The following is a 27,906-nucleotide window of genomic DNA, read 5'->3' as shown; positions in this document are numbered from 1 at the left end:
AAATAACAATGTCAAGTACAACAAAGTTTGACATTGAGAAATTTAATGAGACTAATTTCTCATTGTGGAAAATGAAAATAAGAATGATATTGAAAAAGGACAATTGCTTAGCTGCAATTGAAAGCAAGCCCACAGACTTCACTGATGATAGCAAATGGAACGACATAGACAACAATGCAGTTTCTGATCTACACTTGGCACTAGCTGATCAAGTATTGTCTAGTGTGGCTGAAAAACAGACGGCAAAGGAAATATAGGATACTCTTACGGAATTGTACGAGGACAAGTCTTTGAATAATAAAATCCTCTTAAAAAGAAGATTGTATACTCTTCGAATGATAGAGTCCATGTCGATTACTGAATACATCAATACTTTGAATACTTTATTTTCGCAACTTACAATAATGAGCTGCAAAATAGAGGGGACTGAATGTGTGGAGCTTCTACTTCAAAGACTGTCTGACTCGTATGATCAACTCATCATCAACCTGACTAACAATACAGACAGTCTAGTTTTCGATGAAATTGCATTCGCCGTCTTAGAAGAAGAAAATTGATGCAAAAATAAGAAAGACAGACAAACAAGTTCGCAGCAAGCTGAAGCTTTGATGATGGTGAGAGGAAGACCAATGGAACGTGGCCCCAGTGGATGTCACAATCATGGTAGATCTCAATAAAAAAGTAAGAAAAATATCAAGTGTTACAACTGTGGTAAGAAAAGACACTTCAAGAAAGATTGTCGGTTCAAAAAGAAGAATGAACACCCTGAGTCATCAAATGTTCAAGAGAATGTTGATGTCTGGATCATGGAAATAGGAGCAACATGACTTCCCGAAGAGAATGGTTCCATCAATATAATCCTATCTCAGGATGGTCTGTGTTCATGAAAGACGATCATGCTTTGGATGTTATTGGTATTAGGTCAATCAAAATAAAAATGTATGTTGGCAAGGTACGCATCATCCAAGAGGTACGACATGTAAAAGACTTGAGGAAGAATCTATTGTCTTTGGGACAATTAGATGATAATGGATATTTATATAAGATTCATGATGGAATCATGAAAATATCAAAAGGAGCGCTTATAGTGATGAAAGCGGAAAAACTTGCTGCAAATCTATATGTGCTTAAAGGTGAAACACACCAAGAAAGAGAAGCATCAACCACGTCAGCAAATTCATTTGAAGAATCAATGATGATATGGTATCGTAAACTTGGCCATATGTCGGAACGAGGTTTGAAGATTCTTGCTGAGCAAAAGCTTCTTCCATGGCTCAAAAAGGTTTCACTACCCTTTTATGAGCATTGTGTTACCAGTAAGCAATATAGACTGAAGTTTAGCAGTTCATTTGCTAAAAGTAAGGAAATATTAGATCTGGTCCACTCTGATGTCTGACAAGCACTGGTAGAGTCCCTAGAAGGAGAGAAATATTTCATGTCATTTATCGACAATTACTCCAAGAAAAGTTAGGTGTATCCAATCAAGAGAAAGACAGATGTTTTTTCAGTCTTCAAAGAGTTCAAAGCGTGAGTGGAACTTGAATCTGAGAAAAAAATCAAGTGTTTGAGGACAAATAATGGAAGAGAATACACTGGTGATGAATTTGATAAATTCTGTAAACAAGAAGGTATTAAAAGGCAGTTCATGGTGGCATATACTCCATAATAAAATGGAGTAGCAGAGCGGATGAACAGAACCTTGTTGGAATGGACAAGAGCTATGTTGGCAATTGCAGGGTTGGAAAAACCATTCTGGGCAAAAGCAGTCAAAACTGCCTGTTATGTGATCAATCGATCACCATCAACCGCAATTGATCTGAAAACGCCAATGAAGATGTGGACAGGAAAACCAGCTGATTATTCTTACTTACATATATTCGGAAGTCCTACTTGTGTCATGTACAATACCCAAGAAAAATTGAAGTTGGATCCAAAATCAAAGAAATGCATTTTCTTAGGGTATGCTGATGGAGTCAAGGGGTATCCCTTGTGGGATCCCACTGCCCGAAAAGTGGTAATCAACAGAAATATTGTATTTGTTGAAAATAAGATACAAGTAAAACAAAGTAGCACTTCAAAAGAAAATTCAGAGACTACTACAGTTGAAGTTGAAGAAATAAAAGAAGTTCCAGTTTCTTCTGAAGCAGCACCAAAGTACGAAGAATAAGAGCAAACTGAGATCGAAACTCCACAAGTTCGATGATCAACTAGGAAGATAAGAGAACCATCTTGGCACTCAGATTATTCTATGGAGGGCAATGTTGCATACTGTCTATTGACAGAGGATGGAGAGCCTTTAACTTTTTACGAGGCTATGAAAGACCAAGAATCATCTCTATGGATGGAAGCAATGCAAGAAGAAATTGAAGCTTTTCATAAAAATAAAACATGAGATCTTTTTCAATTACCACTAGGAAGGAGGGCCATTGGAAACAAATGGGTCTACAAGATCAAACGCAATGATAATTATCAAGTGGAGAAGTATCGTGCAAGATTGATGGTAAAAGAATTCGCTCAGAAAAAAGATATAGACTTCAATGAGATATTTTCTCCAGTGGTTCGACTCATACCAATTCGAGTGGTCCTGGCGATGTGTGCTACATTTGACTTGTACTTGGAGTAGTTAGATGTCAAAACTGCATTTTTTCATGGAGAACTTGAAGAAGAAATTTACATGCTCCAACCAGAAGGTTTTGAAGAACAGGGAAAAGAGAACTTGATTTGCAGGTTGAATAAATCTCTATACGGTCTCAAACAGGCGCCGAGATGGTGGTATAAGAGATTTGATTCCTTCATTATAAGCCTTGGATACAACAGACATAGTTCAGATCCTTGTGTTTATTACAAGAGATTTGGTGATGACGATTTTATTATTTTTCTATTGTATGTTGATGACATGTTGGTAGCAGGCCCCAACAAAGATCGTCTCACAAATTTAAAGGCACAATTAGCTAGAGAGTTTGAAATAAAGGACTTGGGACCAGCAAATAAGATTCTAGAGATGCAAATTCACCTAGATAGAAATAATAGGAAGATTTGGTTTTCTCAAAAGAACTACTTGAAGAAAATCTTGCGACGCTTCAAGATGCAAGACTGTAAGTCAATTTCTACCCCACTTCCTATTAATTTCAAGTTATCCTCAAGAATGAGTCCTAGCAATAAAGTAGAGAGAATGGAGATGTCTCGAGTACCGTATGCATTAACAGTGGAAAGTTTAATATTCGCCATGGTATATGCAAGATCTGACATTGCACAAGCAGTGGGAGTGGTTAGTCGATACATGGCTAATCCTGGCAGAGAGCATTGAAATACTGTTAAGAGGATCCTGAGATATATCAAGGGTACTGTAACACCCCTCAAAATTTCTTCCTAAGATTCGGGCTTTCTTTGTACACGTGTGGGGCCCATCGTATTTATTTCGAAGTATGTGCTCGAGCTAAGATGAGTCCCTTAGGAATTTAAGAGCGTTGGAGGTGATGTGGGGTCATTGAGGACCCTTAAGACCGAGATAAGTCCAAAAGATCCGTCGTGGCTAAGTTTAGGACGAGTTCATGTAAGGGTCGACTTTTAACGACCCTATCTTTTGAAGGACGTCAATCTGGGTGGCCCACGACCTATCAAATTAAAGGTCATCGAGTCTTCTTTCCAACGCCACCAAGAACGTAAATTTTGGAGTTTGGAGTCAAAAGATATGACGATCCGAAGACGAACTAGCACGACAGGAATTTCATTTTTGGCCTGGGTTGCAACTGCTGGAGATATGGCTTTGGCGCTGTAAGGGCGCGACGCGCCACTATCGCACCAGAAACATGCCTCACTAGTTTGGTCCTTGGCGCGACGCGCCACTAAAAGTTGTGCAGGGTTTTTCAGGCCAAATTCCTAGAATTTAGAATAATAGGCTTGGCACTATAAGGGCGCGACGCGCCACTATCGCGCCAGAAACATGCCTCAGTAGTTTGGTCCTTGGCGCGATGCGCCACTAAAAGTTATGCAGGTTTTGGGCGTAATTGGCCTTGGCGCTGTAAGGGCGCGACGCGCCACTATCGCGCCAAGGGCATTTTTGCCTGATTTTCAGAAATTGGAGGAAGGGCAATTTGGGAAATTTCCCAAATTATATATACACAAGCCTTGTGTATTTTGGGGGCATTTATTCAGCCCCCACTCTCTCTCTAAAGAAAAGCCCTAGCTCCTCTCCCTTCTCTCTTCTCTTCTTCTCCATTTCCAACCAAAAAGGAGTCCAAGAACTTCAAGATTTGAGTCCTTCATTGAAGACCCAACTACAAGGTTTTCTTCAAGTCTTCACTAAGGTATGTAAGGCTATCCAAAACATGGGTTGAGTCCATCCATGTGCCCTATTCTTGTTTTGAGGTTAGATATTCATGAAAATAAAGTTTCTTGGTATGGTACATATTTGAATGAGCTTTGTCTCCATTTTATTTAATTATTTATACGCCAATGTTGTTGAGCTAAGAGGTTCCTAAAATGAGCCCTTATGTGAGTATGAGATGATGAAGAAATGAGTTGCTAAATATGTTTCATTGGTCTTCTTAATTATGTAGACTTGATCAAGTATACTATTTTCTTAAACATGTTGCTTATTATAAAAATGTCGATTTGAAGTCTTGAGGATGTGATGAGTCACAAGGATTTTCTCAAATGGATAGAGGTAATGATTGATTATATCTAGATGATGTTATTTATGTGCATTTAAAACTTCCTTGAAGGTATGATTGAGATTGAGCATTGAGATTTAGACTTGATTGTGATAGAGTTGATGAGTTGACAAGGTTGTAATGACACTTGTTGATATGAGTTAATTGAGTTGATTTGAGGGAGTTTTATGAGCATAGAGTCTTGGGAGGAGTATCGAGCACCGAATTGGGCAAGAGTATAGTCCATACTCGAACCCAATACCTGTGTTGCCAAACGTAGGGGGGATTGAACCATTAAAGTCGAATGCTTCCCCGAGAGCTTTTGTCCTGACATTATAGGACCTGGTTGGATTGGATCCATGAGTGTTCGTCGTTCATGCCCTGGCAAGGTATGAACGGGCGTGGCAACGACGTCGTTTCGTTGTACCTTCACTGGCTCATAAGTGTTGGTTGTCGGTTAAGAGAAACTCCCAAATAAGTGTTGATAGTACTCTGAGTCAGATTGAGTTGAATTGTATATGATTGGTCTAGTCTAAATCATATCCTTGTTTAGACTTAGGACATTTGATTGAGTTGTCATCCCTTTTAAGTTGAGCTCCCGAGTTGAATTATTCTTCCTTGATGTTCGTTGTATTCAGCCATTTTACATACTCGTACATTCCATGTACTGACGCCATTTGGCCTGCATCGTTTCATGATGCAGAGACAGGTACTAGAGATCATCAACCGGCGCTCCGTTGAAGATCAACTTACACTTTCAGCCAGTCGGTGAGTCCTCCTAGTTCCTGGAGGATATTGGGCCTTCCTGTACAGTTTTTGGATTGTCTCTTCTTTATTTAGATTGTCGGTAGCCATGGGCTTGTCATTGGCACCTTTTAGACTTGAATAGAGGCTTCATAGACTAAGATGTGAGGAGGTCGAGCGGCCATCTTGAGGATTCCTATTTTGATTATCGTCTTGATTGTAAATGTTTGGCCTTTGGCCCTTATGATATGAGAAGTATTTCTTAAATTGAGTTTTCTGCTAATAGAATGTGCTTGAATGAATGAGTGATTGTCCCAAGTGGTTCGCTCGGAGGTCAGAGATGGCCTTCGGGTGCCGGTTACGTCTAGGGTACCCTCTCGGGGCGTGACAACATGGTATCAGAGCACAGAGTTCAAGTGTCCTAGGGAGTCTATAAAGCCGTGTCTAGTAGAGTCTTGCTTATGGGTGTGTTGTGCACCACACTTATGAGCAGGAGGCTATAGGACATTAGGAATTGTTTCCCTTCTTTCATACTCTAAATTCGTGCGATGGAGTTGAACTCCATGAAACTTCCTTTCTAATTTGTGCGTTCATACGTTACAGATAATGCCTCTTAAACGTACCGCTAGCCAGAGGAATATCGATAATGCGGGGATGCCACAGTCATAGGCACGCCCAGCAAGGGCTAGAGGCCGACCCTCGAGATATGCGGAGGCACCTCAAGTGCCATCTACCCCACCTGTACCCACATCAGAGGCTGAATTTCGGGGGGCAACTGCAATGCTCACGCAACTAATGGCTGCCCGAAGCGGTAATCAGAGTTCGCCGACTCTCAGCTCTAGTTCTCAGGAGCCATCTGCTGCCACTAGAATTAGAGACTTTCTGAGGATGAATCCGCCGGCATTCACGGGTTCTAAGGTCGATGAAGATCCCCAAAACTTTATTGATGAAATGTGGAAGATTCTGAAAGCTATGCATGCTACGGAAATTGAGGGGGTCGAGTTGGTGTCTTATCAACTCAAAGATGTGGCAAACATTTGGTATAACCAATGGGAACAAGGTAGGGGTGAAGATGCTGAACCTGCTAGGTGGGATGAATTTGAGGGAGCTTTTCTTGACTACTTCTTTCCCCGAGAATTGAGGGAAGCGAAGGTGGAGGAATTTGTTAATCTGAAACAGGAAGGTATGTCGGCTAAGAAGTATGGCCTAAGGTTCATCCAGCTGTCCAGGTATGCTCCAGAAATGATTCCTGATGTGAGGTCGAAGATGAGAAAGTTCGTCTCCGGATTAGGGAGGCATGTGAAGAAGGAATGCAAGGCAGCATTGTTGATCTCGGATATGGACCTTTCCAGATTAATGGTGTATGCTCAACAGGTAGAGGAGGAAAAGAGAAAAGACAGAGAAGAGCACCTGAGCAAAAAGGCAAGGTCATCTGGGCATGAGAATGAGCAGAGGCAAGGCAAGGGCAACAGGTCCTTCTTCCAGAAGAGACCTTCCACCTATGCCTCATCTACCGCCAGCGCACCGATGCCGCAGGACAGGTATGATCGGCAGGGACAAAGTCGCCAAAATTTCAGACCTCAGGTTTCTCAATCCCCGGCCAGTGTAAGTCAAGGTTCGAAGGGAAAGCCACCATGCAGCAAGTGTGGTAGGCTCCACTTGGGAGAATGCAGAGCAGAAAGGGTTGGTTGCTATAAATGCGGCCAAATGGGCCATCTTCTGAGGGAATGCCCAACATGGGGGAACAGGGCCCAGTCCTCTGCCACCGCACCACCAGCTAGAGGTAATCAGAGGGGCACTACTCCAGGGACGAGTGGAGGTACAAACCGCCTATATGCCATGGGTAGTCGCCAAGATCAGGAGAACTCTCCAAACATCGTGACGGGTATGATTCGAGTCTCTTCTTTTGATTGTTATGTATTGATGGACCCAGGTGCCACCCTATCTTTTGTGACTCCTTATGTGGCTAGTAAGTTCAATAAAATCCCTGAACGTCTTCTTGAGCCCTTTTGTGTGGCTACTCCTGTCGGTGATTCTGTCTTAGCTGAGAGAGTCTATAGAGATTGCACTGTGTCAATTCATCACAGGGACACCTTGGCTGACTTGGTTGAGTTAGACATGGTTGATTTCGACGTGATCCTTGGTATGGACTGGCTTTATGTCTGCTATGCCTCTATTGATTGTAGAACTCAAATTGTCACTTTCAGATTCCCGAATAAGGCTGTCATAGAATGGAGGGGTAGTCCTATTACGCCTAAGGGTAAGTTTATTTCATACCTTAGGGCCAGGAAGCTAATCTCAAAAGGGTGTATCTATCACCTTGTCCGAGTGAAAGATGACAGCATTGAGTCTCCATCCCTTGAGTCGGTCCCGATTGTCAACGAGTTTCCAGATGTCTTTCCTGAAGATCTGCCTGGAGTCCCTCCTGATAGAGAGATCGACTTCGGGATTGATGTTCTTCCTGATACCCAGCCTATCTCAATTCCCCCATATAGAATGGCTCCGGCCGAGTTGAAGGAGTTGAAGGAGCAGCTGAAGGACTTGTTAGATAAGGGATTCATTAGGCCGAGTGTCTCGCCATGGGGTGCTCCGGTCCTATTTGTGCGGAAGAAGGATGGGTCCCTTAGAATGTGTATCGACTACAGGCAGTTAAATAAGGTCACTGTAAAGAACAAATACCCTCTTCCCAGAATAGATGACTTATTCGACCAACTTCAAGGTGCCACTTGTTTCTCAAAGATAGACTTGAGATCCGGCTACCACCAGTTGAAGGTGAGAGAATGCGATGTTCCGAAGACTGCTTTCCGGACTCGTTATGGCCACTTTGAATTTTTAGTCATGTCTTTTGGGTTGACTAATGCTCCCGCCGCTTTTATGGATCTCATGAACCGAGTATTCAAACCGTACCTTGATATGTTTGTGATTGTATTCATAGATGATATTCTGGTTTACTCCAAGAATGAAGAGGAGCATGCCTATCATCTTAGAGTCGTTCTACAAACTTTGAGGGACCAGGTATTGTATGCAAAGTTCTCTAAATGTGAATTTTGGCTTGCATCGGTGGCCTTCTTAGGCCACATTGTATATGGAGATGGTATTCAGGTGGATGCTCAGAAAATAGAAGCTGTGAAAAATTGGCCTAGACCCACATCCCCAACAGAGATAAGGAGCTTTCTGGGCTTGGCCGGGTACTATCGAAGGTTTGTAGAGGGATTCTCATCCATATCATCACCATTGACTAAGCTGACCCAAAAGAAGGCTAAGTTCCAATGGTCTGATGCTTGTGAGGAGAGTTTCCAGAAATTGAAGACCAAGCTAACCACTGCTCCTGTTCTAACCTTGCCCGATGGAACAAAAGGTTTTGTGATTTATTGTGATGCCTCCAGAGTTGGTTTGGGTTGTATGTTGATGCAAAGGGGAAAGGTGATAGCCTATGCTTCAAGACAGCTTAAGCTTCATGAGAGGAATTACCCAACTCATGACCTTGAGCTGGCAGCTGTGGTGTTTGCACTTAAAATCTGGCGCCACTACCTGTATGGAGTGCATATCGATGTATTCACCGATCACAAGAGCTTGCAATACGTCTTTAGCCAGAAGGAACTCAACCTTAGGCAAAGGAGATGGCTTGAGCTACTCAAGGACTATGATATGAGCATCCTCTTCCATCCAGGTAAAGCTAATGTTGTTGCTGATGCTCTTAGCAGGTTGTCCATGGGTAGCACTAGCCACGTGGAGGAAGGAAAGAGGGAATTAGCGAAAGAGGTACACAGATTAGTCCGATTGGGAGTTCATCTGGAAGAGAACAATGAAGGCAGAGTTACCATTCAGGATGGGTCTACGTCCTCACTTGTGGCAGAGGTGAAGGAGAAGCAAGACCAAGATCCCGTCCTTCTCCAATTGAAAGGAGGCGTTCACAAACAAGAGGTAATGGTTTTTACCCAAGGGGAAGATGGTGTGTTACGGTACCAAAATAGATTATGCGTGCTGGATGTTGATGATGTTCGAGAGAGGATTATGGTCGAAGCGCATAGTTCTAGATACTCTATTCATCCGGGTTCCACAAAAATGTACCATGACTTAAGAGAGATCTACTGGTGGAGCGGGATGAAGAAGGATATTGTGGAATTCGTTTCCAAATGCCCGAATTGTCAACAAGTGAAGGTTGAGCATCAAAGGCCCTGTGGTTTAGCCCAAAACATAGAAATTCCAGAATGGAAGTGGGAGATGATCAACATGGACTTTATTACAGGCTTGCCGAAGTCTCGAAAGCACTATGATTCCATTTGGGTAATTGTGGATAGAATGACGAAATCAGCTCACTTCTTGGCGGTTAAGACTACTGACACCGCAGAAGAATATACAAAGTTGTATATACAGGAGATCGTCAGATTGCATGGGGTCCCTTTGTTTATTATCTCAGACCGAGGAGCCCAATTCACTTCCCAATTTTGGAAATCCTTTCAGAAGGGATTAGGTTCGAGGGTGAACTTGAGTACAGCATTCCATCCCCAGACAGATGGCCAAGCAGAGCACACAATTCAGACATTGGAAGATATGCTGAGAGCGTGTGTGCTTGACTTCAAGGGAAATTGGGACGATCACTTGCCTCTTATAGAGTTTGCATATAACAATAGCTACCATGCAAGCATTCAAATGGCTCCTTATGAAGCCTTGTATGGGAGGAGGTGTAGATCGCCCATTGGGTGGTTTGAAGTTGGTGAAGCCGAGTTGATTGGGCCTAACCTCGTCCATCAAGCCATGGAGAAGGTACGAGTTATCCGAGAGAGGCTAAAGACAGCCCAAAGTCGCCAAAAATCATACACCGATGTGAGAAGGAGAGACTTAGAGTTTGAGGTGGATGATTGGGTGTATTTGAAAGTGTCACCCATGAAGGGGGTCATGAGGTTTGGAAAGAAGGGGAAATTTAGTCCTCGATACATTGGCCCGTACCAAATTTTGAGGCGGATCGGGAGTGTCGCTTATGAGCTGGACCTACCCTCAGAACTAGCTTCTATTCATCCGGTGTTCCACGTTTCAATGTTGAAAAAGTGCTTGGGTGACCCTTCATTGGTAGTCCCTATTGAAAGCGTTGGAATTAAGGATAGCTTATCCTATGAGGAGGTCCCAATCCAAATCCTTGATCGCCAAATCCGCAAATTGAGGAACAAGGAGGTCACCTCAGTCAAAGTCTTGTGGAGGAACCAATTTGTTGAGGAAGCCACGTGGGAAGCGGAGGAAGCCATGAAGTCTAAATACCCACATCTATTCGTGCCTACCGAGGAGAGCATTGAAGGTAATGACTACTTTCTTGACTCGAATTCATTCGTACCTTTTTGAGTTTTGATTGATATTTGATTGAGAATTTGATTGATTGAATGACTGAGTTTTGATTGTGATTTGTACCCCGAGTCCATTCTTGGTTGCTTGTCATTCGAGGACTAATGATCCCAAGGGGGAGATAATGTAACACCCCTCAAAATTTCTTCCTAAGATTCGGGCTTTCTTTGTACACGTGTGGGGCCCATCGTATTTATTTCGAAGTATGTGCTCAAGTTAAGATGAGTCCTTGAGGAATTTAAGAGCGTTGGAGGTGATGTGGGGTCATTGAGGACCCCTAGGACCGAGATAAGTCCAAAAGATCCGTCGTGGCTAAGTTTAGGACGAGTTCATGTAAGGGTCAACTTTTAACGACCCTATCTTTTGAAGGACGTCAATCTGGGTGGCCCATGACCTATCAAATTAAAGGTCGTCGAGTCTTCTTTCCAACGCCACCAAGAACGTAAATTTTGGAGTTCGGAGTCAAAAGATATGACGATCCGAAGACGAACTAGCACGACAGGAATTTCATTTTTGGCCTGGGTTGCAACTGCTGGGGATATGGCTTTGGCGCTGTAAGGGCGCGACGCGCCACTATCGCGCCAGAAACATGCCTCAGTAGTTTGGTCCTTGGCGCGACGCGCCACTAAAAGTTGTGCAGGGTTTTTCAGGCCAAATTCCTAGAATTTAGAATAATAGGCTTGGCGCTGTAAGGGCGCGACGCGCCACTATCGCGCCAGAAACATACCTCAGTAGTTTGGTCCTTGGCGCGACGCGCCACTAAAAGTTGTACAGGTTTTGGGCGTAATTGGCCTTGGCGCTGTAAGGGCGCGACGCGCCACTATCGCGCCAAGGGCATTTTTGCCTGATTTTCAGAAATTGGAGGAAGGGCAATTTGGGAAATTTCCCAAATTATATATACACAAGCCTTGTGTATTTTGGGGGCATTTATTCAGCCCCCACTCTCTCTCTAAAGAAAAGCCCTAGCTCCTCTCCCTTCTCTCTTCTCTTCTTCTCCATTTCCAACCAAAAAGGAGTCCAAGAACTTCAAGATTTGAGTCCTCCATTGAAGACCCAACTACAAGGTTTTCTTCAAGTCTTCACTAAGGTATGTAAGGCTATCCAAAACATGGGTTGAGTCCATCCATGTGCCCTATTCTTGTTTTGAGGTTAGATATTCATGAAAATGGAGTTTCTTGGTATGGTACATATTTGAATGAGCTTTGTCTCCATTTTATTTAATTATTTATGCGCCAATGTTGTTGAGCTAAGAGGTTCCTAAAATGAGCCCTTATGTGAGTATGAGATGATGAAGAAATGAGTTGCTAAATATGTTTCATTGGTCTTCTTAATTATGTAGACTTGATCAAGTATACTATTTTCTTAAACATGTTGCTTATTATAAAAATGTCGATTTGAAGTCTTGAGGATGTGATGAGTCACAAGGATTTTCTCAAATGGATAGAGGTAATGATTGATTATATCTAGATAATGTTATTTATGTGCATTTAAAACTTCCTTGAAGGTATGATTGAGATTGAGCATTGAGATTTAGACTTGATTGTGATAGAGTTGATGAGTTGACAAGGTTGTAATGAGACTTGTTGATATGAGTTAATTGAGTTGATTTGATGGAGTTTTATGAGCATAGAGTCTTGGGAGGAGTATCGAGCACCGAATTGGGCAAGAGTATAGTCCATACTCGAACCCAATACCTGTGTTGCCAAACGTAGGGGGGATTGAACCGTTAAAGTCGGATGCTTCCCCGAGAGCTTTTGTCCTGACATTATAGGACCTGGTTGGATTGGATCCATGAGTGTTCGTCGTTCATGCCATGGCAAGGTATGAACGGGCGTGGCAACGACGTCGTTTCGTTGTACCTTTACTGGCTCATAAGTGTTGGTTGTCGGTTAAGAGAAACTCCCAAATAAGTGTTGATAGTACTCTGAGTCAGATTGAGTTGAATTGTATATGATTGGTCTAGTCTAAATCATATCCTTGTTTAGACTTAGGACATTTGATTGAGTTGTCATCCCTTTTAAGTTGAGCTCCCGAGTTGAATTATTCTTCCTTGATGTTCGTTGTATTCAACCATTTTACATACTCGTACATTCCATGTACTGACGTCATTTGGCCTGCATCGTTTCATGATGCAGAGACAGGTACTAGAGATCATCAACCGGCGCTCCGTTGAAGATCAACTTACACTTTCAGCCAGTCGGTGAGTCCTCCTAGTTCCTGGAGGATATTGGGCCTTCCTGTACAGTTTTTGGATTGTCTCTTCTTTATTTAGATTGTCGGTAGCCATGGGCTTGTCATTGGCACCTTTTAGACTTGAATAGAGGCTTCATAGACTAAGATGTGAGGAGGTCGAGCGGCCATCTTGAGGATTCCTATTTTGATTATCGTCTTGATTATAAATGTTTGGCCTTCGGCCCTTATGATATGAGAAGTATTTCTTAAATTGAGTTTTCTGCTAATAGAATGTGCTTGAATGAATGAGTGATTGTCCCAAGTGGTTCGCTCGGAGGTCAGAGATAGCCTTCGGGTGCCGGTTACGTCTAGGGTACCCTCCCGGGGCGTGACAGGTACCTCAGATGTTGCAATGTTTTATGAAGGATCAGACTTTATTGTTAAAGGTTATGTTAATTCAGATTATGCAAGAGATCTTGATAAAAGCAAGTCCACCACAGGTTATGTGTTTACTCTTGCTGGAGGAGCTGTAAGATGGGTTTCAAAACTGCAATCTATCGTGGATACATCTACAATGGAAGCAGAATATGTAGCAGCTACACAAGATAGCAAAGAGGCAATATGGATGCAGATGTTACTGGAGGAGCTCGAGCACAAACAAGAGAAGGTTGCTCTATTTTGTGACAGTCAGAGCGCTTTGCATCTTGTAAAGAATCCGACATTTCATTAAAGAACAAAACACATACGAGTTCAGTATCACTTTGTTCGTGAGAAGGTGGAAGAAAGCAGTGTGGATGTTCAGAAAATTCACACTAATGACAACTTAACAGATAGATTTACGAAGCCGATCAACAGTAACAAGTTTATATGGTGTCGATCTTCTGTTGGCCTAGCAAATACGTAACATTGCAATAATTGGGTAGAAAGGATGGTGTGAAGACTTAATTGATTCTCAATTAAATCTTCAAGTGGGAGAATGCAAGAAAAGTCAAAAAAAAGAAAAGTAAAAAGGAAGGAAAAGTAAAAGGTAGGCAACAACAATTTTTGAAAAATTATTGCCAGCCAGCAGCCTCCTTTTACGTGTAAAAATAAAACGCGTAGAATTCTTTTACGCGTTTTCATTCTCCTATAAATAGAGGGCCTTGTGGCCTCATTTAATTCATTCAAAAAAATAGAGTAAGAACACAAAGAGAGTTATACCGCAAGATAAATATTGTAGTCTTGAGTGTCCTTTTTAGTGAGTTGTTCCTTTTACAAGAGAGAAGTGTTAATTGTTGTTTTCTTCTTGTATTTGAGAGCAGTGTATTCCCATATTATCATAGTAAAATCCTCCTACTCGTGGTTTTTTTCCTCTATCTGTTTGAGCGGTTTTCACGTAAAATTCTTGTGTCTAATTTATTTTTATTATTTATTATCATATCAAACTTTAATTGTGTTTTAGTTATGGTGCTTCCTACTCCCAACAAATATCACTATTTGTCTAGGGCGTTCATTCCCAAGGTGCCCATAACCAATTACAAAAATGGATACTCCCTAAATAAAATTATTACAAACAATACTAATAGGGCCTTTACAAATAGTCGGATAGTGGAGGCATAAGAGGGATTTTAGGAACTCAGATGGTAATTGGATACTAGGCTGCTATATGCATATTCTATATACTACAATCACTGAAGCTGAACTAAATGGTCTATACCATGGCCTATTTTTAGCTATGCATATGAACTTATATCTACTTCAAGTGGAAATTGATGCAAAAGAGGTAATCACATTGCTATCATCCTTCAACACAATATATGCTAACATTTTGTCTGATTGTAGGTCCGCATTTTGATAGCTCCGTGGTTCACTCATTACTCACATTTAGGGATGGCAATGAGACGAGACGGAAAGGAACGGTACGGGTTGAGCTTAATTCATAATTTTTTTAAACCACCATGCCCCGCCTTGCACGAGAATTGTTTTCATTTTCAACCTGCCTCGCTCTGCTCCATGTAAACTTGCCCTACATAAATTTTTAAGTATTTTTATTTTTTAATTGAGTTTAATATGAAAATAATAAAATTCATAATATTTTTTTTCATTTTTCTCTAATTAGCATCTCAACAACTAGTTAACTGTTTCAAATTAACTATTTCTAGTTAACATTTCAATAATTATTTCTTAATCGCTAATTAACTGTTTCTAATTAACATTTCAACAACTAACAATTTAGTGGACACGCCTAATTTAATATTTTTTAGAAGAACATTAAAATTAAAGTCAAAATTTAATATATAAAGTTTATATCCTTGATTTTTACTAATTACAAAGATTTAATTTTCTTCGAATTCTTATTTGATACCTTAAACCTACAACCCGCCCAGCCCAACATTAATTTTAAAACTAATTACTTTAACTCGCCCCGTTCGCCCCACCCCATATAACTTTTAGCCCCGTCCCGCGTAGCTCTAAACCCGCCCCGTCGCGATTCCTACTCATATTTTCGGGGAATAGAATAAGGCAATAGATAGGCTAGTTAAATATGGAGCAAATAATGAAGCTATATGTGCCGTCCTGCATGGACCTATGCTGGACTTGCACCATTCTGGCCCTTCAATGCCAGCATTTGGCCCAACACTGCCAGTAGGCCCAAAGGACACGTCAGCAGACAAGGCAGCATGGGCACCTGACAGAGCACATGGGCGTCTGACAGCCCAGCATGGGCGCCTGGCAGAGCACATGGGCGCCTGACAGCCCAGCATGAGCGCCCAACCTAGAAAGTAGCATAGCTGCCTAGTCTAGTATTATTTTACATTGGGGCTTCACCCCCTTGTCTAGTATATAAGTCCCTTTGGACAGATTGTAAAGGGATTCAGAAATATATCACCAGAAAATTGGCTCCTTGGCCTCCAAAAGCTTTCCCTCTTGCATTCTATCTTTGTGGCTATTTGTGTGGACTGTTTGCTAGACGTTCTTGCTGTTGTTCTTGCCTTGTGTGCAAGATTGTGTTTCGGACTTAGCCTTAACTTGCCTTGAGTTAGCAGTTTTAGGTTGTCCCACGCGGCGTTGAATTTAGCCCTGTGACATCTAACTATCATAACACTTTTTGATAGCCCTCCTCTTTTTGTGGAATCGATGATCGAAGCAGATAGAGTAGGCACCACTTTTTGTGGACAAACAACTTTTTGTAACTCAATAGTTGTTAGTCTAACTAGTGAGGCATGTAGTGCATCTCACACTACAATGTTAGTAATCTTCTTTTGTACTTCTAGAATAGGGCCATTACTCCCTATAATAACTTATTTTAATTAATGCAACTTATCTTTTTTCTACCAAAAAAGAAGAAGTATTTATGTATATACTTTTTTCGTCCTAATTTATGCGAAATTGGTTGACTAGACATGAAGTTTAAGAATAAAAGGAAGACTTTTGAAATGAATGATCTAAAATAAGCAATAAATATTTTGTGGCTATTAATCATGTAAAATGAGAATTTTAAAATCAAATTATTTACTAAAAATAGAAAATATGTCATTTTTTGGGACAATCTAAAAAAAATGAGTATCACATAAATTAGGATAGAGGAAGTATATTAGTTCAATAATCTTTAATTATTTAATCAACGTAAAATTTTAAGATCTTTTTTTCCCACATAAATATTAGGTGGGTAAATGCTTATTCATATTGGATTTTTACACTAAATCATTTAAATTTGTTGTTATTGAGTGATTTAATTAGGTGAAAATATATGTTAATGAATTATGATTAAGTGTTAAAATTTATTTACAAATACATATATGCATCTATTGAATTGATATAAATATTGGGTAGGGATAAATTTTTACCATATTAAGTGTTATTAAAAGTATGACGCGGCAAAGTTTCTTATTAAATGAAAATTAAACTTTTTGTTCCGCTAGTATATACTTGAACTAGTCGATTTAATGTCTCAGTATAATGGTTGTATAATTATTAAGTACGGAACAACACATACAATTTCTATTTTGATTAAAACTATCACAAAGAAAAGGACATTTTGGGATTGACCGAAAAATCGACCATTCATTTACCGGCTTTCTTGTATAGGCGAAGTCTGGTCAGTCAAAACTCTTATATTCAAAAGATACAAGTTGCAAAAATGAGGATGCTAAGATGCATGTATGTTGTGGACATACTTAGAGAGATAAAACTAGAATAAGGGGTGGTGAAGTTGAAATAATTTGGATATGTGAAAAAGAGATGCATAGATGTCCTAGTGAGTTGAATATGGTGGGAATAAGGAGAAGTAGAGGTAGAGGTTGTACATTGCACAAGTGCATCTCACTTAGTACGTGACCTTAGATAAAGAGTATGGAAGTCGAGAATTAGGGTAGAAGATTAGTAGATAGTTGAGTGTGGTCGTGTTTTTGAGTGGAATTAGGCTTGGTGGTAGCCTGTAACATCGTGCATGTCATAGTATTAGCCTTATTCATGTAGTTTCTTCTTCTTCTTTTTTATATATATTTGTTGCCATACGACATTGTTACTATTCTTTTTTGTATGCTTTGTATTGCTTTCTATAGTAATTATCATGTTTTCTTCGTTGCCGCATTTTCTCATTCATAACTATTTCAATTTGATGCAGTTGAAACATCTATGGAAAACAGTGTTTCTAACTCTCTAAGGTAGGAAAAAAGTCTATGTATATTCTATTCTCTTTAGAACCTACTTATGAAATTACACTAGTATGTTATTATCGTTGTCGTATGAACTTGCTCAAATCTTTAGGAGTACGTATTGTACGACTAATATGTTGATCAAAGTTTAAGAAAAGATTTGACACTAGCTTAATTGCATATGATTTTTTAAAATTTTTTCTTAACAATAAGAAGCGAAGGGGTTGAATCCCTGAAGCTATCAATGGTACGCATGTATAAATTATAATCAATAAAAATATTATTTGCTAAATTTCCGAATAATCTTTTTTTGTTTTACTTCATTGATTTATCGAACCTAAAATACTTCTACTAATATAAGTTCTTAATCTAGTTTTAATTAATATATTTTTTAATCTTATTGAGCTAGAGTAATACACATATGTGTGTGTATATGTTTGTTTGGTTAGATTTTGTTCTCAACCAATCTAGTATAGTTTTATTAGCAATCAATTAGCTTTAAGAATTTTTCATGAACAAGGTGTATGAATAATAAAACACAAGTACTTGAAAGTGCTTTTACGTTTCAACACAAGGTAAAATTTCAAAATACTGTACTAGATAACAGATTCTACTCCACCAATTTTTGCAATATCTGCACTACTTGTTGCAAACATACGTAAAAATCAGACATTCAATGTAGTAAGTATTCATAAATCTTGAATAGCACAAAAAAATGAATCAATCCTACTGACTTAAGAACAGCAATGAGTTATTGCTCTAAGCTAATTCCTGCTAAAATGAGTTCTTGGAGTGGACCATGGTGTATCCTCCATTCTTGAAGCCCAATTCATGATTTCTTCACAACCCTCTGGTAAAACAGATTGAATTCTCACAGTTGGCTTCATTGGAGGTAAAATGAGAAGTGGAGCTTCATCTTTAAGCATACGGGAAACTTCTCTCATTCTCGGTCTCTTCTCATGATCGGGATGCACACAAGAAAGTCCCACGATGAGCATTCTATCCATCTCGTTCTTCTGAAACCGCCCCATTAGTTTCGGATCAGCAGCCTCAGTTATCCTCCCTTTCTCCCACAAGTCCCACACCCAGTCAGTAATCAAAACGCCACCTTCATCGATAGGCTTTCTACCTGATGCCACTTCCAGTACCACAACACCAAAGCTATACACATCTGTTTTAACAGTTGGAACACCAGAATAGACATACTCAGGTGCAAAATATCCCATTGTTCCAGCTGGTACAGTAGCATCCCTTGTCTTAGAATTATCAAACACCTCTGCCAAACCGAAATCTCCAAGCTTGGCATTGAACTCAGCATCAAGCATTATATTGCAACTCTTCACATCTCTGTGAATTATATGATTTTCACACTCTTCATGAAGATACATAAGAGCAGATGACACACCAATAACTATGTTCAGTCTTCTCTCCCATGTCAGAAACTTAGTCAAATGCGATCGGTCGTGGAGGATTTTGTCCAGGCTACCATTAGGCATGAATTCATACACTAACACCAATTCATTCCTCTCACAACACCATCCTTGAAGCTGAATCAAATTCTTGTGTCTTAAACAGCCAACCATCGAAGCAAATTCAGTATTGAAAGGAATATGTGAAGGACCCAATCTACTCCCTTGTACAAATCTCTTAACAGCCACAGATCCCCTAGAAGGAATTTCCCCTTCGTACACAACAGCAGATGCTCCTTCTCCAATTATCCTTTCATGATTAAAACATTCTGTGGCTGATTTTATTTCAGATAATGACAATCTTTGAGGCACTCTATTTCCTTGTAATCTACACATTTGCCTTTCATTGTTCTCCCCCACTCTATCGCGTCTTTTCCTCCTTAACGCAAGAACAAGCACAACAGACAGAACACAACCAACAAGTGTGACAATTGCAGCTAACCCTCCATAAGTCAAGTTCAGTAAACTTTTACTACTACTACTATGATGATAATCAGAAATATGCCCACCAATTTCCTCCTCAGGGAAACACATCAAACAGTTTCCTTCATCGGATTGATCCCAAGACGATGACATAGGAGACGAAATCAATCCAAACGTTCTAAATCGCCAACGATTAATGCTATAAACTGCAGACCCTTTAGCAGTAAAACCAATCCTCATAAACTCCTTCAACTGATTGGAAATATCAATACGGGTAGAAAGAACAGGACTAGGAGGCCTAATTTGCAGTTCATACCCAATCCAAACTTTGATCATCTTCTCCGAATCTTTATACTCAATCCGACCCGCCATTTCTTTCCCACTTTTCAAATCAATCCCAGCTGAATCAACATTAGCAGAAGCTAAAGACCTAATTTCTTTAGTATCAACACCAATACGGTTATCATTGGTATTGAATTCCACAGCCAAGAACGAATCTTCCGTATCGGAATTCGGAAGACCCATATACCCATCAGAAATACTCACAGAATCAACATCAGAAGTGACCAAAAACGCCATGCCATCACCAAAAGGGCAAGAAGGGGTAGGGAGTACAGTAAAAGAGAAAGTACACAAGAAAGAAGCAGTGTTATTGGTTAAAGAATCAAGAAAACGAACTGGGTATGTGTAGAAAGCTCTTCCAATGGCAGAAATGGGAGATGATGATGATGATGATGAACAGTTGCGTTCTTGGGTGAGGTTGATTGATTTTTCGGTGAATGAAGCGTCACCATAGAGTGTGACATTGTTTAGGGGCAAGAAAGGAGCTGAAAGGGAAGGTGAATTTATGGTGAAGACGAAGAACAGAGAGACCCTTATGAGATTTTGCAAAGAAAAACTCATTTTGATTATGAATTCTGAAGATTTTCAGAGATTGATTTCTGGGTTTTTGCAGAGATTTGCAGAATTGCAGAAGCAAAGAGCTTTGCAGTTGCATCAATTTGAGCGGGAAACGATAGAGCGGTTAGTATAGTTACTTGGGTCAATTCGGGTCGGGTTGAGTTTGCTGGAGTGCAACTGGCCTGGGCTTTAAATATCTTTAGGTTACTAATTTAATTGCTGACTGTTCGAATTTACTTTCACAATTTTATGTATTAGACGCAATATCATCAGGCATAAGTCGTGGACATACGTGAATCTGTTCAATTAATCACATGTTTTGCCTACTAAAATTCATAACAGATATAAGTTTTAGCTTTTGCTTATATGACAGAAATTAGATATTAGATCACAAGTTCTGAGTAAAGCTACAACTTATGAAGTTTAGATCAATTTTTTTACAATTTATCAAGTGAGGACAAATTCACGGGTCATTTCCTATATGTATGGGTTATAGGTATATTCTTTTAAAAAAAATATGTTTAGATCAAATTATACTATGACCATGTGGCTTAAGATTTTTCCAATTTCATCGTTCTTTTAAAGTACCAACAACAACATACTCACTGTGCAATCCTTCACAATTAACAACAGATTTGGACTGTAACTTCGTACCAAAAAAAAATCGTAACAATGTAAAGAAATTGAATTGGAAAGTCGCTGTCTACATGCAACAACTCAACCAAAAAGATCGCGATTCAAATTTCAATATCATAAGTTTGGAAATCAACTTATGAACCATGTAAAAGTTCAAATGATGCATCAATTCTAAAGCAAACATCAGTGGCTAATTTCATGAGGTATATACTACTGAAGCCAAAACCAAAATGATAGAACTACTCATCAGTAACCAAATGAGTAGAACTCACTCCAAGAAAGTCACTGTTGTATTGACAGAAGAAGCTAGCTGCTGGTAAGAGTATCACTTGTTCAGGTGCTATACACAAAAATTTCCTTGATGAAACTGCAAAACATATTGAAAATGTTGGTATATCGGAGCACCAAACAAGCCTTTTTTGACTTAAATACAATCAGCCTGGAAGCTTTTCTAAGGATGAAAATTTTCAAAAGCTGTGTAGTCTAAGCAGCACAACAATGAGCTCGTAGCTAGGAAGATATACTCTTTCCGATATAGTTATTTATTGTATCCTATTCATTGACGTAAAATAACTTAGTCTCTGAACTAGTTGCAGGAATTACAAGGTAGGATTCCAGCTGCCGATGAGGAGACTAGAATTGACAGGCATGGGTAACTGAAGAGAGAAGTCCCAAACAGGGCTACTGCTTCGTTTAATGCATCTACAAAAGAATGAAAAAGAAGGTCAACGGATCAGCAGACGAGAGTATAAGAACCACTCAACTAAAACATACTGCAGAACTGGTTAAACTAATTGCATATCTCAATAGAAGGCAGCTAACAAAGGAAGGAGCTTCTTTCTTTTCTGCTAATTAAAGAGTACTTAACACACATAATCATCAAATATGTGCATTGCCTTTTAGAGATCATAGTCCAAATAATGGCTTGGAAGAAACAGTAGAAAGAGAGTATTAAGAGCTTTTATTGGTCTAAGATGCAACTCTTCACATTTTTTGGCTGAACAATCCACTGAGACTTCTGTCATTACAGCATATGATTAAACTCTTAACTCAACAACATAGTATTTCTAACTGTAAGGCTGTCTAGACAAGGAGAAGTGGTTTGGCAGGACAATAATCTTTGGATGTCATACACAAATATGTTCCTATCCAAGTTTGACCAATTCTCTTGGCTTAGAGGGTGTTTGGATGGGCTTAAAAGCAGCTGGTCCCCCTTCTTGTATTTTTCTGTTTTATTTATGATAAGGCTTGGGGGTGTGTGGCTCAACCCCTGACCGCCACGAGGGGTGAGATCCTTGGGTAAGGTCCGTTTATTAAAAAAAAAAATGGTCGGGGCAATTACAACCTTCATTCTCAAAAAGTTGGAAACAGGAAAATGTTGATTACAACATTCATGCCAGAAAGTGGAAACGAGAAGGTTGAAGTCGGTGCTTTAGCAATTGCATATACTATAAGATTGATCAAATAGGGACTGCTAGGTGGGGAAATAGCCGTTAGAATATCCTCTTTCCAACTAGCACATCGAACAATTGGGGACCTAGAAATTGACAATGGATAAAAACAACCTTGAGCTAAGTAGGTGCAGCCTGGTGGTCAATGCAGTGGGAGAAGAACTATGAGGTGTTAGGTTCAAATCTCAATGGAAGCAAAAAAAAATTAAAAAAATAGGTGATTTCTTCCTATATAGCCCAAGTCTTAGAGGTAGAGTTACCCGGTACCTGTGCTGGTGTGAGGCAGCGAGTACGTGATGGAATCGTCGAAGTGCGCGCAAGTTGGCCCAAACACTACCGTCATAAAAAAAAGAAGTAAAAACCTGAACTAAGAAAACCAAATAACATGTAAGCAGGGATTTCTGGAAAGTTATAATGCCGTGGAGGAAGATCCCCTGAATAACATAAACGGATTTCAAGATATTTTTCCCAGCTGGCATTAGCAGTTCCCTCCCCCCCTCCCCCCCCCTTTTTTTCTATTGATCAGCTTTACATGTTCGTTAGATTGTTGCTTAAAGGGATGCTCAGTACCTGCTGCTTTTGGAGGAATTCTGCACATTCCACGTCATGATTAAAGATGCTGTATGATATGAAGGATAAATCCAGTACACGGACAGCCTAATAACAGAGTTAAAGGACATCTTCTAAGGGACTGGTGATGATCCAAAAAAGACAAATTCAAATGTCATTCAGGCAACTTGACTACGGTATAAAACTAGTCTCTGCATCAAACATAGCAGAGTAGGGTAATAGGGTATGTTAAGACGATTAACCATAATACTACTTCAGCCACAAAGGTCAACCAGGAAGACAATCCTCCTAGGCAGGACTTAGCTACAACAACTCACCAGAAAACACTGTCACGCCAACAGTGGGACTACTTTGTATTCCACTCAATGAAGAGAAGAGCAAAGAAATAAAAAAGAAAAACCTGCAACCTGAGAAATTCTTTTATTTCCTAAGAAGAAGTATGTGACACAATCATTCTGTCAACTAGCAAACCAACCAATAGTGTTCATATCCATCTTTACATTGTGTTAACCTGTTACTATCCGCTCCATTATATTTTTTTCGTGGTTCATTTTCATTGTCTCAATCTATAAATGTGGAGCTCCAAGATAAGGCATTCTCTTGTACAACTTCATCAAATTCAAATATATTAAACAGCAGGTTCATGTTCTCACATTTTCAGTCAGGTAAGTAAATACTAGACTATTACCCTAAGTGTCATACATAATTAGAATAGAAACACTCATTTTGTTTATGGTTAGTTGATTTTTAAATAAATGGATTATATAAGATCCAATATGTAAAAGTTTTGCTGCTTCCTACCAGAGTTCACTAAACTGCACTTCAAATCATCTAAGCTATATAGTAGTAATATAGTGCAAGAATAAGAGAGCAAAAAGCACGAGGCAAGCAACTACACAAATAGGCCTAATATTAGCAAGCAAATCCACAGACATTCTTCTTCTCCAACTTGTAAGGTCTAAAGGTTTCAACTTGTGAAGACATTAATCTACAGAGATATGATTGGAAACAATAAGAAAGAAGTGCACTTACAAAAGGTTTCAACAGTTGTATGTAAGAACCATTATTCATACATTCTAATTGGCCTGTGCAGCTTCATCTGCAGGAACCAAAGACTCTAGCTCCTTATGCTTCAGATACTGATCCAAAATTGTAAGCCTAGCAGTCTCAAATGCGAAGTACCCTAGAGCTGAAAAACAAGCACTATGAAGTACTCTAGGACCCATTCCCCGCGTAAAACCAACCCAACCTTCTTCCATCAATATCTGTCTAACAGTAGCCGAGACGCCAGTAACCATTACAGCACCAACCTTATTGGCAGCTTCAGAATGAACTTGAGTCATCAACCTAGTCTTCACCACATCCAAAGGGGTTGTTAGTGAAGCTGATATTGCACCGGCCAATGCCCCACAACAAACACTCTGAAATGGCTCCAAACGTTCCTTCTTCACATTACTCAATACCGCGGCTTTCAAGTACTCAAATGATGAATAACTCAAGACCCCAGCAGGCAAATTCCTCAACAATGTAGCACTATATCCAGCATACAACCCCAAAACTCCATCTTTCTCCAAGATTCTCATTAACACCTGCCAAGACCTCCCTTTAGCCCCAGCCTGCATTCTCTGAGTAATCAACTCCTTGGGCACCATTATAGCAGATGAAACTATATTCCCCATTGCACCAGCTGTTGGTGGGATAAGCACAGATGGATATTGCGGAAATTTGGACAAGATTGACTTTCCAAACTCACAAGTCCCAAAATACACAGCAGAAGAAGCAGTAGACCCAACAATTACAGCAGAAACACCACTGTAAAAGCCCAGAATCCCCTTGCTTTGAAAAGTCTTGACAAAGGCATCAATAGCTCCATTGTAAATTTCAGATGCCCCTTTAGTTTGAAGCTTAGTTTTGATTGTGTCAAGCGGGTGAAGACATACATACGTGAATGCACCAGCAATTCCACCACCAGCTGCACCAATAAGTGCCCTTTCAACAACAGAAAGATTCTTGAACAGAACCTGAACTTTTGGGGAGTCCCTAGTAGCAGGTTTTAGAAAATTCGAAGTGGGGTTCCTAATTTGTGCATCAATTGAAACAGAAGTTGAGCAAAACTTGAAATTGTGACTGAAACGATGGTTTCTTGATTTGGGATTCTTGCGGTGTAGAGTTGGGGTAGACAAAAGGGAAGTGTTGAGATTGTTGAAGAGGGAGTTGAAGTCAGTTTTGAGGTCATTGGGGTCTTGTAGAAGGAGGCTAAGGGAGTTGCCAATTCGAGTTTCCATTGCTATTTTCTCACTGATTTTTGGCTTTGGCGCATAGTTTTGGATGTGATTAAGCAAATGGAAGCCGAACTTTGTTGGAGATGTGAGGTCAATGTCCTTTTTACCTTTGGATGGGTTTGGATACTTGGTTTTAGCCCAATTACAAATTAATTAGGCTACTCCATTTTGGAATCACCATTTCAGTCCCATTCATAAGATAAAGTTACAGATATATACTATTCACCTAACTAGTTTATCAATATGGTCAAAATATACACAACACATACACCTATATTATATATGTATGTATGTTATATGGATATTTAAGTTAAGATGTATTAATCCTCCATTTTGAAATCACCTTTTCAGTCATATTTATAAAGTAAAGATACAAATATATATCGTTCGGTCGATTAGTTTATCAATATAATCGAAATATACATAACATGCACACTTGAAGGAGAGTTTTGGAGTAACTGGTAAAGTTGTTGCCATGTGACCAGGAAATCACGGGTTCAAGCCTTGAAAAATATATATACAATCTATACACTTTGTACATGTTTTTATAAATTAGATGCCGAATGGTTCAGATCCGTGATTATCCCTATTCTTGATGTGTATAAATCTACAAGTATATCCACTTTAAAACAACTTCAACCATTATTTGAAGTTTCATGTGATTGACCTTTAGGGAAAAATAATTTAACTTTAGTTACATGTGCATAACTTGATTGATGCGTCTATCTTGTAGGATAGTCATTTTTTATTTTTTTGATATTATCAAATCTCACTGCAACGTTCTTCTTCGCTCATTTCCTTTCTTTTGTTCTTCTTTTTCGTTTTTAATTTGTTCCTTTTGATTGATCTTTATTTTTATTTGGGCTTTCAAAGACAACCCATTTTAGTTCTCCTCATCTTTTATATTGGATGCTTCAATTTCAGCTTTGATTTTGAATGCACTCCATCTGTTCGATAAATTGTCTAAGAGGAAAATAAGTTTGTTGGTAAGCCGACGTGAACCAGGTTCATTCCAACTGGAGTTGGTACCTCCGATTTCCATATCTATTCTTTGTTCATATACTTATAGTTACAATTTGCTGACTTTAGACCTTTGAATAATTTATTAGTTCACACGTGTTTTCGTGGCTTTGGATAGTAATGATAGACTAGGGTCATGTTCTCGCTCAGGGACGGGGACGAGGGTAAGAAGGGCAAGTGGGTTAAAGAAGCGTCTAGACTGAGAGTAGGTTCTTGGAACATTGAGACGTTAACGAAAAAATCCATAGAGCTAGTTAAGATTCTAAAGAAGAGGAAGATTAATATAGCTTGTGTCCAAGAGACCAAATGGGTAGGTTCTAAAGCTAAGGAGATAGACCAGTATAAGCTTTGGTTCTCTGGTAGATCGAAGTACATGAATGGGGAGGCATTTTAGTAGACAATGATTTAAGGGATCAGGTGGTGGAGGTTAGGAGAGTCACTGATAGGATGATGTCGATTAAGGTGGTCGTTGAAGGGACCACGTTGGACATTATTAGTGCTTATGCACCGCAAGCGGGCTTAGGCGAGGAGGATAAGAGGCGCTTTTGGGAGGATTTGGATGAGTTAGTGGGAGGCATACCTCCTACTGAGAAGCTTTTCGTGGAAGGGGATTTCAATGGACACATCGGGTCTATTTCGGGAGGGTATGATGATATGCATGGAGGCTTTGGCTTCGGGGACAGAAATGGAGGAGAACTTTCACTTTTGGATTTTATAAGAGCTTTTGGGTTGGTGATAGCCAATTCGAGTTTTCCAAAGAAGGAGGACCACTTGGTAACCTTCCATAGTTCGGTGGCAAAGACTCAGATATATTTTCTACTTCTTAGGAAGGATGATAAAGGTCTGTGCAAAGACTGTAAGGTCATTCCGATCGACAACCTTACAACCTGATATAAGCTCTTGGTGATAGATTTAGGAATCAAGATGACGAGGAAGAAGAGGGTCGGGAAGGACCGACCTAGGATCAGATGGGGGAGTTTGACCACAGCTAGTGTCCTGGAGGTGGGAGAGAAACTAAAGGATATGAGGGCCTGGGATAGTAGTGGGGATGCGAACAGTATGTGGGATAGGACAGCTAGTTGTATTAGGGTTGTAGCAAGGGAAGTGTTGGAAGTCTCGACAGGTAGTCGTAGTCAGCATCGAGGGGATTGGTGGTGGAATGGAGAAATGCAAGGGAAGGTGGAAGCAAAAAAGATGATGTATGCAAAGTTGATAGAAAGCAAGGATGAGGTGGAGAAGTGGACAAATAGGGAATTTATAAGATAGCGAGGAAGAAGGCGAAGTCGGCGGTTTCAACGGCAAAAACGACAGCTTTTGAACGCCTTTATGTTGAACTAGAAAAGAAAGGTGGGGATAAAAAATTATTCAGGCTAGCCAGGGAGCGGGAGAGAAGGGTAGGGCTATTCAAAACCGTCCGCTACCGATAACCCAATTGCAAAATTGGCTTATTGGCTTATTGGTATTAGGTTATCGGATTAGCGGGTGGGGAATGGATTTAAATTTTATAATTAACGGCTTATCGGCGTGGGGGACGGATTACTGAATTTTGTTATTGGGTAAACCGTTAATCTGTTAAGAATTTATTATATTTTAATATATTTTATCCCTAAACA

At 39.9% G+C, this 27,906-nt stretch overlaps 3 protein-coding genes across 4 annotated transcripts; all 3 read right to left on the bottom strand.

Moving 5' to 3' along the window:
* Positions 1-18,095: 18,095 nt before the first annotated feature.
* On the bottom strand, positions 18,096-20,605 carry LOC129904720 (L-type lectin-domain containing receptor kinase S.6). The gene has a single exon (XM_055980302.1). It carries the CDS (start codon positions 20,335-20,337, stop codon positions 18,307-18,309), a length of 2,031 nt encoding a protein of 676 aa, XP_055836277.1. The 5' UTR covers positions 20,338-20,605; the 3' UTR covers positions 18,096-18,306.
* Positions 20,606-21,242: 637 nt separating this feature from the next.
* Positions 21,243-25,417, bottom strand: LOC129903548 (protein MITOFERRINLIKE 1, chloroplastic; the record flags this gene model as incomplete). Its single annotated transcript, XM_055979100.1, has 2 exons — positions 21,243-21,672; positions 24,024-25,417. A coding segment is annotated over one exon (1,350 nt), but the record flags the coding sequence as incomplete, so codon positions are not given.
* Positions 21,679-23,078, bottom strand: LOC129904719 (uncharacterized). Of its 2 annotated transcripts, none has more exons than XM_055980300.1 (3): positions 22,992-23,078; positions 22,689-22,788; positions 21,679-22,507 (listed from the first exon to the last, which is right to left on the bottom strand). In XM_055980300.1, exons 1-3 carry the CDS (start codon positions 23,017-23,019, stop codon positions 22,324-22,326), a joined length of 312 nt encoding a protein of 103 aa, XP_055836275.1. In that variant the 5' UTR covers positions 23,020-23,078; the 3' UTR covers positions 21,679-22,323. The 2 variants fall into 2 exon arrangements, with proteins under 2 accessions (XP_055836275.1, XP_055836276.1); XM_055980301.1 differs by having other exon boundaries at positions 22,689-22,754.
* Positions 25,418-27,906: the final 2,489 nt, after the last annotated feature.

This window comes from Solanum dulcamara, chromosome 9 (assembly GCF_947179165.1).
Source record: "Solanum dulcamara chromosome 9, daSolDulc1.2, whole genome shotgun sequence".
NCBI classification, from domain to species: domain Eukaryota; kingdom Viridiplantae; phylum Streptophyta; class Magnoliopsida; order Solanales; family Solanaceae; genus Solanum; species Solanum dulcamara.
Note: the sequence above shows the minus strand (reverse complement) of the source record. Positions and strands in the feature narration are given on the sequence as shown.

Bases quoted from the DNA above. Each gene is read 5' to 3' on its own strand.
- LOC129904720 (XM_055980302.1), bottom strand. From the start codon at position 20,337: ATGAGTTTTTCTTTGCAAAATCTCATAAGGGTCTCTCTGTTCTTCGTC.
- LOC129904719 (XM_055980300.1), bottom strand. From the start codon at position 23,019: ATGTGCAGAATTCCTCCAAAAGCAGCAG. The intron at 22,789-22,991 runs GTACTGAGCATC...TGGTTTTCTTAG, and splicing joins AATTCCTCCAAAAGCAGCAG to TTCAGGTTTTTACTTCTTTT. The intron at 22,508-22,688 runs GTACCGGGTAAC...GTCAATTTCTAG, and splicing joins GCTGCCTCACACCAGCACAG to GTCCCCAATTGTTCGATGTG.